Source organism: Chlorocebus sabaeus, chromosome 5, assembly GCF_047675955.1.
Source record: "Chlorocebus sabaeus isolate Y175 chromosome 5, mChlSab1.0.hap1, whole genome shotgun sequence".
Classification (NCBI taxonomy): domain Eukaryota; kingdom Metazoa; phylum Chordata; class Mammalia; order Primates; family Cercopithecidae; genus Chlorocebus; species Chlorocebus sabaeus.
The window spans coordinates 1620265-1632686 of NC_132908.1; the positions used below are offsets into that span (position 1 = coordinate 1620265).

General features: G+C 51.3%; 1 protein-coding gene across 9 annotated transcripts in view; it reads left to right on the top strand.

The window, feature by feature from the left end:
- The window catches only part of CRAMP1 (cramped chromatin regulator homolog 1), a 65670-nt gene that overhangs the window by 10592 nt on the left and 42656 nt on the right, over positions 1-12422 (top strand). For all 9 annotated transcript variants that reach the window (XM_037990042.2, XM_037990041.2, XM_037990035.2 and 6 more), the window contains exons 3-4: positions 3123-3316; positions 9988-10141. In XM_037990042.2, the coding sequence (XP_037845970.2) occupies positions 3123-3316; positions 9988-10141 (348 nt within the window). The remainder of the gene's footprint in view (positions 1-3122; positions 3317-9987; positions 10142-12422) is intronic.

Consider the following 12422-nt stretch of genomic DNA (forward strand, 5'->3'; position numbering starts at 1 on the left):
TGTAGAGACAAGGTCTCCCTGTGTGGCCCAGGCTGGTGTTGAACTCATGGACTTAAGCAGTCTTCCTGCCTCAGCCGTCCAAGTAGCTGGGACTACAGGTGTGTGCCACCACGCCTGGCAATCTGCTTTGTTTTTTGAGACAATCTCTGCCACCCAGGCTGGAGTACAGTGGCTCGATCTTGGCTCATTGCAACCTCTGCCTCCCAATTTCAAGTGATTCTTCTGTCTCAGCCTCCGGAGTAGCTGGGACTACAGGTGCACGCCACCACACGGGGCTAATTTTGTATATTTAGTAGAGACGGGGTTTCACCATATTGGCCAGGCTGATCTCAAATTCCTGACCTCGAGTGATCCACCGACCTTGGCCTCCCAAAGTAGCTGGGATTATAGGCGCCCACCACCATGCCCAGTTAATTTTTGTGTTTTTAGTAGAGACCGGGTTTCACCATGTTGTCCAGCCTTGTCTTGAACTCCCAACCTCAGGCCTGCCTTCTTTTCTGGATGTACATCTTGCTTTACTTTTCTTTACTGAGAATGTGTCATTTTTAAAACATTAGAAGGAAAGGGTGAGCACCTCGCACCTGCCTCGGGCTGCTGGGAGGTGGCCTGCTCCTCTGAGGAATGGGTGCTGTTTTACCAGCCTCGTCAGAGCTGCCTTTACTGTTGTGCCTTCTTTTCACTTCTTTGTGTGTGCCTTTGCCTCCTCTCTACCTCTGAGAACCCGTCCAGCTGAGACATTCCATTCTGTTAGCGTTTACTGTTTCACTCTCCTTGTCTTGGATCACCAGTGCTGTGATCCAGTAAGATTTAGCAAGACATCTGGATTATGGAATTTTAGGAAATTTGTGTCTGTTACTTTTTCAAATATACCTAATGTCAACATGGGCTAGCAAAAAAAAACCTGATATGTAATGGCAGAGCTGGTTAGCAAGTTGTGGTCTTGGAAAAAGATAGTTTGGCGAGTGTTTCTTAGGAACCTGAAAATGGCTCTGCAAGCCTTTGTTGTGGGTGGTGCAGAGGTGGACAGGCAGCCCTTGCTGAAGTGACTCCACGTGAGGAATCCACGCTCCTGTACTGAAGAGTTCTGTTTCCAATGGTATCTGTACCTGTCCATCATCTGCGAAAGCCCCAGGTTCTGGGGAAGCACCAGGTTGATTAAGTCCAGGTTTGGTGAGAAATGAGCAGGGCCAGATAACATGTCAGGCGTTTAATTAACCTAGTTTGTAGCGCAGAGCGTTTGCATACCTGAGTTTTGTTTCTGTTGTCTGTGCAGGATGGGAATGGAGCACCCGGAAAGCTGGCTGGGCGGGACACACTTGGAACGCATTGTTTATTCCACGCCAGTGGGCTGTGAATACTGGACATTCAGGTGCAGCACCGTCTGGTAGCTCTCTCTGCAATGATGGCTGCATGTGGACATTGACTACCAGAAATGGGGCTGGCGTGACTGAGAGGCTGAGGTTTTTTTCTTTTTTAAGCTCTTTTTTTGTTGTTTTTATCCTGAGTTTCACTCTGTTGCCCAGGCTGGTGTGCAGTGCTTCGATCTCTGCTCACTGCAACCTCTGCCTCCAAATTTGAAGACAGACCACCACCGGGTGAGGCACTGAGCCTCTGGCCTGCATGTGGCTGCCCAGGCATGGCCCCCTTCGGGTCGACCCAGAAGCGGATCTGGACGGAAGAGCCTGTGGTTATCTCATTAGGAAAGCATTTTTACAATAATCTACATTTGCTTGGCTTTTGCCTTTTTTTTTTTTTTTGGAGACAGGGTCTCGCTCTGCTATCCAGGCTGGAGCACAGTGGTGCAGTCCTGGTCTGCTGCAACCTCCACTACCTGGGTTCAAGCAATTCTCCTGCCTCAGCCTCCCAAGTAGCTAGGACTACAGGCGCGCGCCACCACACTTGGCTAATTTTTTTTTTTTTTTTTTTGGAGACACAGTCTTGCTGTGGTCTCGATCTCTTGACCTTGTAATCCACCCACCTCAGCCTCCCACAGTGCTGGGATGACAGGCGTGAACTACTGCACCTGGCCACGCCTGGCTAATTTTTATATTTTTAGTGGAAATGGGGTTTCATCGTAATGGGGATGCTGGTCTCAAACTTTTGACCTCGAGTGATCCACCCACCTTAGCCTCCCAAAGTGCTGGGATTACAAGAGTGAGCCACCGCGCCCAGCCGGCGTTTGATTTTTAAACGTTTTTGTTTCAGAGTTTGAAGGTTCCCCAACTTTTTGTGGTCCTGCAGTTCTGTATAAAGAGAACCCTGGTTATCACAGGGATACCCTGCCAGTTCGCTCCCAGTGCGAGGAGGAGCTGAGACGGGTGGGAGGAGTGTGTCAGGCCAGGAAAAGTTTCCATCTGCGGTCTTTGGCTCCTGCCACACCTCTGCGCCTGGTCTCGGCGGAGCCTGGCCGGGGTTCTGAGTTCACAGCTGGGGATTGAAGCCTCCTTGGGGTCGTCTTGGGCTTTTCCCTCCTTGCCTGGTCTCAGAGGACTCGGCATGAGATTGGGGACTGATGTTGTAGTAGGATTTGCAAGGTTACCAGGTCATTCTGAGAACAGTACATTTTGTTGGTGGGCATTGATTGAGGATAAGGAGTTTTAAGACTAAAGATTCTTAGGCATTAAATGGTTCGTATTCTGAAGCACTGATTTAATCTAAAAGAAGGTGGTGTTTTACACGTTTAAATGTTTTCTTGAGCTTGAATCTCAACCTACTTTTTTGAAAAGATAGTAAGAATATTTCAACCAAAAACCTTATTTGCAAAAGAAACATGCACGAAATGTGACGTGAGGCTTCATTTTGCAGATGGAAGAGATCTCTGTCTCCACTGTGGACAGTGTGTCTTAAGCTGCAGTGTCGTGCTGGTACACAGTTTCACATAAAATCTTGCTCCTTTTCTAACTGTAAAAGCATTTGAGGGTCATTTGGCCAGGTAAAGATCCTGGCAGTCCTGAGCAGCCTCGCTGGCGCCATGGATCCTGGGTGCTGCCTGCCAGTGTCCTCAGTTGAGGAGTGTGGAGTGGGGCTTCAGGGCAGTGGGCCCTTCCCTCCCTCTGGCCCTCTGTCCTGCCCGGCCCGCCAGCTTTCGGGAACAGATCACTGTACGGTGCTTTCTCTCCAAGGAGCTGAAGGTGGTGGATCATCGTCTGGAAATGTGTCTGGGGTTGCCCCTGTGGCCCCTGCAGGGGGCTCGCGCTCCTCCTCCCGGAACTTAGGGTCTTCTGGTGGCGAGAAGGAAGAAGGCAAAAAGGTCCGGCGGCAGTGGGAGTCATGGAGCACAGAGGACAAGAACACCTTCTTCGAGGGGCTGTACGAGGTGAGTAGGCTGTAGAGGCACGGCCAGGCAGCCTGGGCTTCTCTCTCAGAGCCCTGCCCTCTGCTCCCCGTGCTTCCTCTGTGCTGTTAGATTCTAGAACACAGGTTCCTGGGGGACCCCTGCAGTGGCCGAGGCTGGTGTGGGCTCCAGGCCTTGCCCACTGACCTTGGCCATTTTATCTCCTCACTGAGATTTTAGAAGCTATTACTGGTGAGGTGTCTGTGGGGAGGTGTTTTTGTGTGTTTCCTTCATTTCCTTTTGGATATTCTCACCGCTTGTCTCTCAGAGATGTTCTTGACTGAAGGCCCTCTTGTCTCAGGGCCTTCCCTTTGTGCTGAGTGGGCTGATTTAGGAGGGATGGCCTCTGAGGGGGGCACAAGGGAGTGTTTGCCTCAGGGACCAGCGTAGCTGAGAAACCTCACGAGATGTTGCCGCTGACTTGAGACAAAATGGAAAGTCCTAAAAATAGAGAGAAGTCACTCTCTGACCCCACTACCCAGTGAATGCCCGTGCTCCCTGCTGGCCAGTTTCACCTGCATTATTGTTTTCTAAATCCTTGTAATTATTGTGAGCATACTTTTTAATTACCATTGCTTGCATTATTCATGGTGTTTCGTAGTTCTTTTGCTCTGTATTTTTTTTTTAACGCCTGTAAATGTTCTCCTTGCCTGTGTGCTCACTGTTTGCTTTTGTAAAAACATCGTGTTGGGGCACAGCCATGGCCAGGGTGGATGTACTGTCGGCAGCTGCTGCCACCGCAGTGCAGAGTTGAAGAGCTACGCTGGACAGGGTGGCGCTCGAGGCTCTGGCCAGCCACTGCTCCGCTTGGCCATTCCTGTGTGGTTAAGGACGACTGAGATCCTTCCAGATTGTGTTGTTGCGAGTGACTCTGTGGTAAACATCTGTGTGCACGTTTCATACTTTAGACTGCTGCTTTGGCATACAATATTAGAAGTAGGTTCGTGGTCAGTGAGCCTTGTCCTTTTTTTGGGGAGACGGAGTCTCACTCTGTTGCCCAGGCTGGAGTGCAGCGATATGATCTTGGCTCACTGCAACCTCCACCTCCTGGGTTCAACCAATTCTCCTGCCTCAGCCTCCTGAGTAACTGGGACTACAGGCACAGGCCACCATGCCCGCTAATTTTTTATATTTTAGTAGAGATGGGGTTTCACCTTGTTGCCCAGGCTGGTCTCGAACTCCTGGGCTTAGGCAGTCTGCCCACTTTGGCCTCCCAGGAGCCTTATTCTTTTAGTAGCTAATTAATTGAAGTGATGGAGAAGTCTTGTCAAGCCTGGGAAGCAGAATGCTCAAGAAAGAAATGGAGGCTCTGGAATGAGGTATTTAGAGAGGCATTAGAAAAGGAGACACCCATAAATGTGGGCGTGAGACTTGACTACGGTGCATTCCGTGGCCAGGGTCGCTCCCACCCTGGGCTTCAGGTTAGGTTCTGCCCACGCCAGGTGGACCCGACTGCCGTCACAGTGTGGCTTGACTCTGATTGTCCGAAGAGAAGTGTGCATGAGTCCCGTTTCAGTAGGTATGAAGTCATTTAAATACATTTGTGTGTTCCTTTTCTTTCCTTTGAGGATTCTAGAGTACAGCAAGGAGGCTGTTTTTGTATAGATTCTAGCCCCAAATTGTGCCTTTAAGCTGTTTGTTGGTCTTGGAGGACCTGCGATTCCTGGAATATTTTCAGAATCAGCAACCATTGCTGATTCTTGCCTGAAACAATTACTCCTGTGGCGTGGCCTTTCCTCCTTGGCAAAACTGTAGCCTCTGTAAGAAGGTCTGGGTGCCCGGGAGTAGGAGATGTGGTTGTCCATTAAAAGTAGCAGAGGAGGCCGGGCGCAGTGGCTCAACCCTGTAATCCCAGCACTTTGGGAGGCCGAGACGGGCGGATCACGAGGTCAGGAGATCGAGACCATCTTGGCTAACACGGTGAAACCCCGTCTCTACTAAAAAATACAAAAAAAAAAAAAACTAGCCGGGCAAGGTGGCGGGCGCCTGTAGTCCCAGCTACTCGGGAGGCTGAGGCAGGAGAATGGCGTAAACCCGGGAGGCGGAGCTTGCAGTGAGCTGAGATCCGGCCACTGCACTTCAGCCTGGGCGACAGAGCGAGACTCCGTCTCAAAAAAAAAAAAAAAAAAGTAGCAGAGGAGGCCGGGCGCGGTGGCTCAAGCCTGTAATCCCAGCACTTTGGGAGGCCAAGACGGGCGGATCACGAGGTCAGGAGATCGAGACCATCCTGGATAACACGGTGAAACCCTGTCTCTCCTAAAAAATACAAAAAACTAGCCGGGCGAGGTGGCGGGCGCCTGTAGTCCCAGCTACTCGGGAGGCTGAGGCAGGAGAATGGCGTAAACCCGGGAGGCGGAGCTTGCAGTGAGCCGAGATCCAGCCACTGCACTCCAGCGTAGGCGACAGAGCGAGACTCCGTCTCAAAAAAAAAAAAAAAAAAAAAAGTAGCAGAGGAGGAGTTCCTTGTTAATGACCCCCCTTTACCTTTATTCAAGCAGTTTAGTTCGTTTCCTTCCCATTGGGTTAAGGTGCCCATTAGAGTTTTTCTATCGGGCGGATGCTTTTTGAGGAGTTCTGAAGTCCTGAATTAGTAATAATAATTAATAATTGGCTGTTCTGATCATGTAATGCTTTCTGCTATGGGTTCTCTGTATCTGAGTATGTATGTGAGAAAGAGCGAGGGCAAGAGAAAGGACCGTGTTTGTTTTTTGTTTTTTGTTTTTTTTGAGACGGAGTTTTGTTTTTGTTGCTCAGGCTGGAGTGCAGTGGCGTGATCTCGGCTCACTGCAACCTCTACCTCCCAAGTTAAAGAGATTCTCTTGCCTCAGCCTCCCGAGTAGCTGGAATCATAGGCACCTGCCACCACGCCCAGCTAATTTTCGTATTTTTAGTAGAGACCGAGTTTCACCATGTTGATCAGGCTGGTCTTGAACTCCTGACCTCAAGTGATCCGCCCACCCCAGCCTCCTAAAGTGCTAGGATTACAGGCATGAGCCACTGCATGTGGCCTAACACGTTTTATTTCTGCATTGTGAGTCTCATCAAAACAATGTGGGCCTCTGGTGGGGTCTTGATGTATGGCTGACTGGCCAGTGGCAGGTGTGACTGAACCCTGGAGCTGTGGGGTGACGGTGGCTGGGCACAGGCCTCTGCTCTGATAAGTGCGGCTCCTGCCATGCTGTCATGGCCACTGCTGCCTTTTTGATGCCTCCCTGGGAGGGGTGCAGCTAGGCTGGCTGGGGCCCGACTGGATGCAGGGACCCCACGGCCCTCACTGGGCCTCAGTTGGTCACTCCTGATCATGGACTGAATTCTCTCCTGCTACAGCTGCTCCTCAGGCGAGAGTGGTGCCCCTACCCACCCTACTTTGGGCAGTGCTGGGCATGCTCAGATTGGCGCCTGTCCAGTTACAGCCCGTCCAGACTTCTCCCTGTGGCAGGGAGGGCATTCACCTGTGGCAGGGCACTGGCCTCCTTCCTCTGAATACCCTTCCATTTCTGTGGTAGGTCTGCACAGACCCAGCCCGGACTTCATTTCACGTTCTTGTTCCTGCTTATATCCGTCCATCGTCCGTGCTTGTTTTTGCCATACAGTTCTTGATTTCCTACCTGACAGCCACACAGCCAGCGTCCTGTGCTTCCTTCTCACCGTCTGCACAATGACTGCGGCCTCTGCTCTGGCCTCTGTGCTTCGTGGTGCTCCCCTTCTCTCTCCCCACCTACGCCTTCCCCGTCTGTGCACAGGCAGCCGGGGGCATCCTCAGCCTGTTACCATCTCCACAGCTCTGTGGACACTGCAGGTGTCTCTTCACCCCAGACAGCTTCCTCAGACTTTCAGCCCTGCCTGTCTTTTGTTCTCATTGCTGTTAGCATCTATGTATCTGATTCCTGACTCAGGACCGAGCAGTCTTGTCACACTGAGAGTAAGAAAAAGTCTGGTGGGGCTTGCTGCCTTGGAGACACACGGCAGGCGCAACACAGATGCCCTGGGACTTTAGGAGGCCACAGAGGTTAAGAACACACGAGCAGGAGGCCTGGAACCCGGGTTCTCAGGGAACCTCTGAGTAGACGACCCCGCAGTGACATGCAGAAGCCATCAAGTTGCTTCATCATGGTCCTCGCCGAGGCCCAGGGAGTGTGGGGAGGGCTGGGCCTGCCTGGACCCTGCGGGAAAGCCGTTCATGCTGCTTCGCCTCTTTATGTGTTACCTGCCATTCCTTTTGAAAACAATGAAGAAGTTTTACTTTTTCTGAAGTTTTTAGTTTTTCATTTCATTTTTGCACCCAGACTGAGGTGCCAGCCTTCCAGGCCCACCCTCCAGCCCACAGCAGCTTCTGTCTTCACCTCCTGCAGCCTGTGTTGCTGGGAGTTACAGATCCTAAAATGTGTCAATGTGTCCAGCACAGTGCCGCCTCCCCCCTCCGGCCCCTCCAGCTCACCTCCCGCTCCCCCAGTTGCCAAGAGTCTTCTGAGATGGACAGGATTGGGGGCCAGCCCCCCCCAGTCCCCAGGTTCCCATTTCCCTGAGGATCCCAGTCCCCAGTTACTACCCCTTAATCAGCATTTTTTTTTTTTTTTTTTTTAAATTAAAAAAAACATCTTTTTTTGAGAGTCAGTCTTGCTTTTTCACCTAGGCTGGAGTGCAGGGGTGCCATGTTAGCTCACTACAACCTTGACCTCCTGGGCTCAAGCGATCCTCCCGCCTCGGCCTCCCAGGTAGCTAGGACCACAGGCATGTGCCACCATGCCTGGCTTAATTTTTAAGTTTCTTGTAGAGATGGGGTTTCACTATGTTGCCCAAACTGGTCTCAAACTGCTGGACTGAAGCAATTCTCTCGCCTCTGCCTCCCAAAGTGCTGGGATTACAGGCACAAGCCACTACCTGGCTCCCTTAACTTTTCATTTTGAAACATTTCAGACTTTTAAAAAGTTGCTAAAACAGCACAAAGCAGTTCCCTTCCACCCTGCCTCCACAGCGTTAGGGCAGCCGCAGTGAGGATATGAGCACAGACACGGCCCTCCCTGCTCCTTTGCAGGTGGGATTCTGATTAACTAGGGTCCCACTCAGGTCCAGCCTGGCCAGAATGCTGCCCCATACTCGGCTGCCCAAACTCCTCTGTCTCCTATAACCTGGGACAGCTCCTGGGTTTTTGTTTTTTGTTTGCATGTTTTTTTTGTCTTTGATGACCTCAACCCTTGTGGAGACTCACAGCGTGTTGGTTTGTAGAATGTCCCTTGTGTCAGTTTGGGTTGGTCTGCTGTTTCCTCATGATTCTGTGTTACACATTTCTATCAAGAATTCCACAACAGTGATACTGTGTCCTTCTTGGCGCATCCAGTTGGCGACCCATTGTGTTCTTTCTGTCTCTGTCCCAGTGGTGTTTGCCTTGGTCGCTGCCCTTAGGTGGCCTCCGCCAGGTCTCACCATGGCTGGGTCATGGCTTGGCTTTGAAGCTGTGTAAATACCGTGTTTCTCATCATTCTTTGCTCCCACTGATTTCAGCAGCCATCGCTGCCTTTTCCCCGAAGCAGTTGTTACTGTGGTGTTTGCTCATGGTGAGGACCTTCTGTTTCCTTTATTCTTTCTACGTTTGCTGACTGGGAGTCCTGTGCCAAGAAGAGGCCTGTCTTCTCCCCCACATGTGTAGTTACTCTGTTACCTGCACCCATATAGACTTGCAGATGTTGGCTTTCTTCTGGGGGTCATGATCCGTCATGCCATTGTTGGCTTTCTCACTTCGTTGGTACCCCATTTGGCCACTGGGAGCCTCATGCTGGCTCCCGCGTCCTCTTCTCACGTCACCATCGCCTACCAGTGTATTCTCATGTGCTGGTGCCGTCAGGCATTCCAGACTCAGTGGCTGCTCACTGCTGTGCAGTTGGCTGTTTCTCCTGGGAGCCCAGCTTCCCTTTGCAAAGTGGTATTTAGAAACCAAGGCCTGGGCGCTAAGGGTGCTGGTTGCTGCTGAGCCCTTCCAGTGCTTAGGAGCTTGGCTTTGATGAGATGATCAGAAACACGGTTTTCTATGGCAGTGCCTGAAGCAGCGCTGAGGTGAGGCTGTTCTGTGGAACACAAGTTCTTTTCTGAAAATCTAAGTCACACGCAGCTTTTGCATAGAAGTATTTAAAGAAGGGTTGGCCTCCAGGTATAATCAGTATATTCTGTGTGGGTCATTTAGTAAATGTTCATGTTTGCTGTCCTTGTTTGAATATGGAATATTTTTTGTCAGATTAAAGCAGTGAGGATGTTTCCGATATGTTCTTTAAGATGCCGTAACGACTACATTGCTTCTCTTCCAGAGCTTTTCTTCATGGAGGTGTCTCATTTCATGGTCGCTGAAGAACTCTAGCCATTAAGCCATTTGTCCAAGTGATGAGCTTTATGTTTCCCCTGTCTAGGGTGCTTGCCTCTTTGGTATCCCTGTGCTCTGATCCTTCTGTTCCTGGTCCCATTGCTCCTTTATCCTGGTTAAAACCTAAGGTTCTAGGGAATCGAAGTCGAAGTTCATACACAGATAAGAGCTGGGAAAGGCAGCTTGTTCGTCCACAGCCTGCCTCCTTTCTCCTTTCTTGGAACCTTGGAAAGGGTCCAGCTCGCACAGAAAGCTACATTGTTTTAACCCCTCTACATTTATCATGGAATTTATTTTCCAGCATGGGAAAGACTTCGAAGCGATTCAGAACAACATTGCGCTGAAGTACAAGAAGAAAGGCAAGCCAGCGAGCATGGTGAAGAACAAGGAGCAGGTCCGCCACTTCTACTACCGCACCTGGCACAAGATCACCAAGTACATCGACTTTGACCATGGTGAGTGCGTCGCGGGCCAGGCTCGGGGGTGCCCACAGGCAGGGCCAGCTTCTGCTCAGAGCACAGCTTCCAGCAAGCCGGCCGGACCTGCTTTCTGGCATTTTCTCACCAGCCACTCGGCCTGGGGCTCCTTGCCTTGCAGAGCTTTGACTGATCATGTGCCGTCTAAGTCAAACCAAGTTGTCAGCAAGTGGCATCCCGTGCTCCAGGGTTCTTACCACTGCTTTTCTGAGCTATGTTTTGTGGGTTTCCAGTGGCTCTGAGTGTGTGTGAGTTCTGGGTCCCTGGCTCACTTGAAGCCTGTGGTCTCCACTGCAAATGATAGCACCATGGTCTGGCGAGGGGCTTGGGCTGCAGGCACCGTGCCTGGCGCTGGTTTGCCTGGGGGATGGCCAGCCTCCCTAGGCCTCTCGCCCTCTATACTGGGACCCAGATCTGTGCAGGCCCTTCTTTAGTCATGGGACCAAGTCATCCCCAGGTACAATTCTGACTTCTGGCTCAGAGCACCCTTTGGCTACTGGTGGCTTCTCTGGATGACGTTCTGTCCATCACCATCTCTGTCCCCGGAAGGCTTAGCCGCCTCCTGCCTCTGCCTATCAGAACCACCTCTCCAGCAGCGTACCTGTGCTGGGCCCTGCTCTTCATTCCTGCAGCTTCACGCACAGCATGGTCCTTCCAGATGCACCCACAGGACACCCCTCTGCCTTCTGACCCTTCTTTCAGATATCTCACGTTCTGACCCAGGGTACCTGGACTGTGGCCATACTGCCACTCCTTATGCCCTTGCTTATGCCTCGTGGTGACCTAAAGTACTTGCCTTGGCCATTCCTGTGGTGTCCTCTGGGTGGGTTATGGCATCTTGACCATGGTGCATCAGCATTGCCCAGAGCTTTGGGAAGAGCCAGAACCCAGCTCCCCTGTGTGATTGGGTAGAGCCCTGAGGGCCGCAGACACCCCCTGCCCACCACACAACTTCTCCACTGAAGAACCTTCACTGGGAGGTTGTTGCTATTTCTGGAGATTCATGGAAACGGCTGTTGGTCTCTGCACGTTAGGGGCACCCCTTGATTCGGGTCTGCTGCCGATGTGGTTTTGTTTGTTTGCTTTTGTATCTGTGTGACCATTAACGTAAGATTTTCTGCTGACTTCACCTATTTATGGCACATCAATTCTGTTTTGTCTTATATTTGATGCCTGTGCTGGTCTTCTCACGTTCAGCTCACTTGTTGATTTGAAATCTCAGCACTGGTTGGATCCTGTCATCCAAGACTATTGTGATTAATGTCAGGTTGTGGTGAGTGGCCTCGTGCCTTCCAGAGTGGCACGCAGCACTGACTTCACTGTCGGCCTCTTCCTGTGTCGTCTGTCCTTTGCACTGTTCATTAGTGCCCTTTTGAAAAACAGGCCGGGCGTGGTGGCTCACGCCTGTAATCCCAGCACTTTGGGAGGCAGAGGCAGGCAGATCACGAGGTCAAGAGATCAAGACCGTCCTGGCCAACATGGTGAAACCCCATCTCTACTAAAAATACAAAAATTAGCCGGGCGTGGTGGTGCGCGCCTGTACTCCCAGCTACTTGGGAGACTGAGGCAGGAGAATTGCACCACTGCACTCCAGCCTGGCGACAGAGCAAGACTCCGTCGCAAAAAATAAAAGAAAGTCAGTCCATGAGAGCGGATCTGCCATCCTCTGTGGCTGGTCTTGAAAAGCTCTCCACGGGGAAGGTGGCCAGGAGCGGAGGGGACTGGGCAGCTATTTAGTAGACGAGGTATAGAGAGAGGGATGGGATTCCAGGAGCTTCAGTCCAGTGTGCTTTGCTTGAACCACCGGCAGGCAGGATGGGGAGCGTCTTGGAACCCTCAGGCTCCCGGCGTAGACTCATCTCCTCTTCTGAGGTTCAAATGCACATTCTACTTGCCAAGCCAAGCTTTCTCCCAAGTCAATTTCAGAAGGCAGTCAAAGCAAACATTTCTTTTCTAATTTTGTCACTGTTAAGCAACCTCCTAATCCTAAGGTTGTTTCTGTTAAACAACCTCCTAATCCTAAACTTCCTGGTGTGAGGAGGCCTCATTCCTCTTGGCCCTTCTCTCCGTCTAGGGTGAAGAGTAAATGCTCCCTCACACCTCTCTGGGGGTCACACCCAACGACACAGGTCCTTTCCCCTTCTCCGTGTGGGCCTCTGTGCTTCCCTCTCTCCCTGTCTCCCCTTCTTCCTGATCTGACACAGCAGGGTCCTGCAGCCTTGGTGTCTCCTTTTCGTGCATCTTTGGCTTGACCCCACAT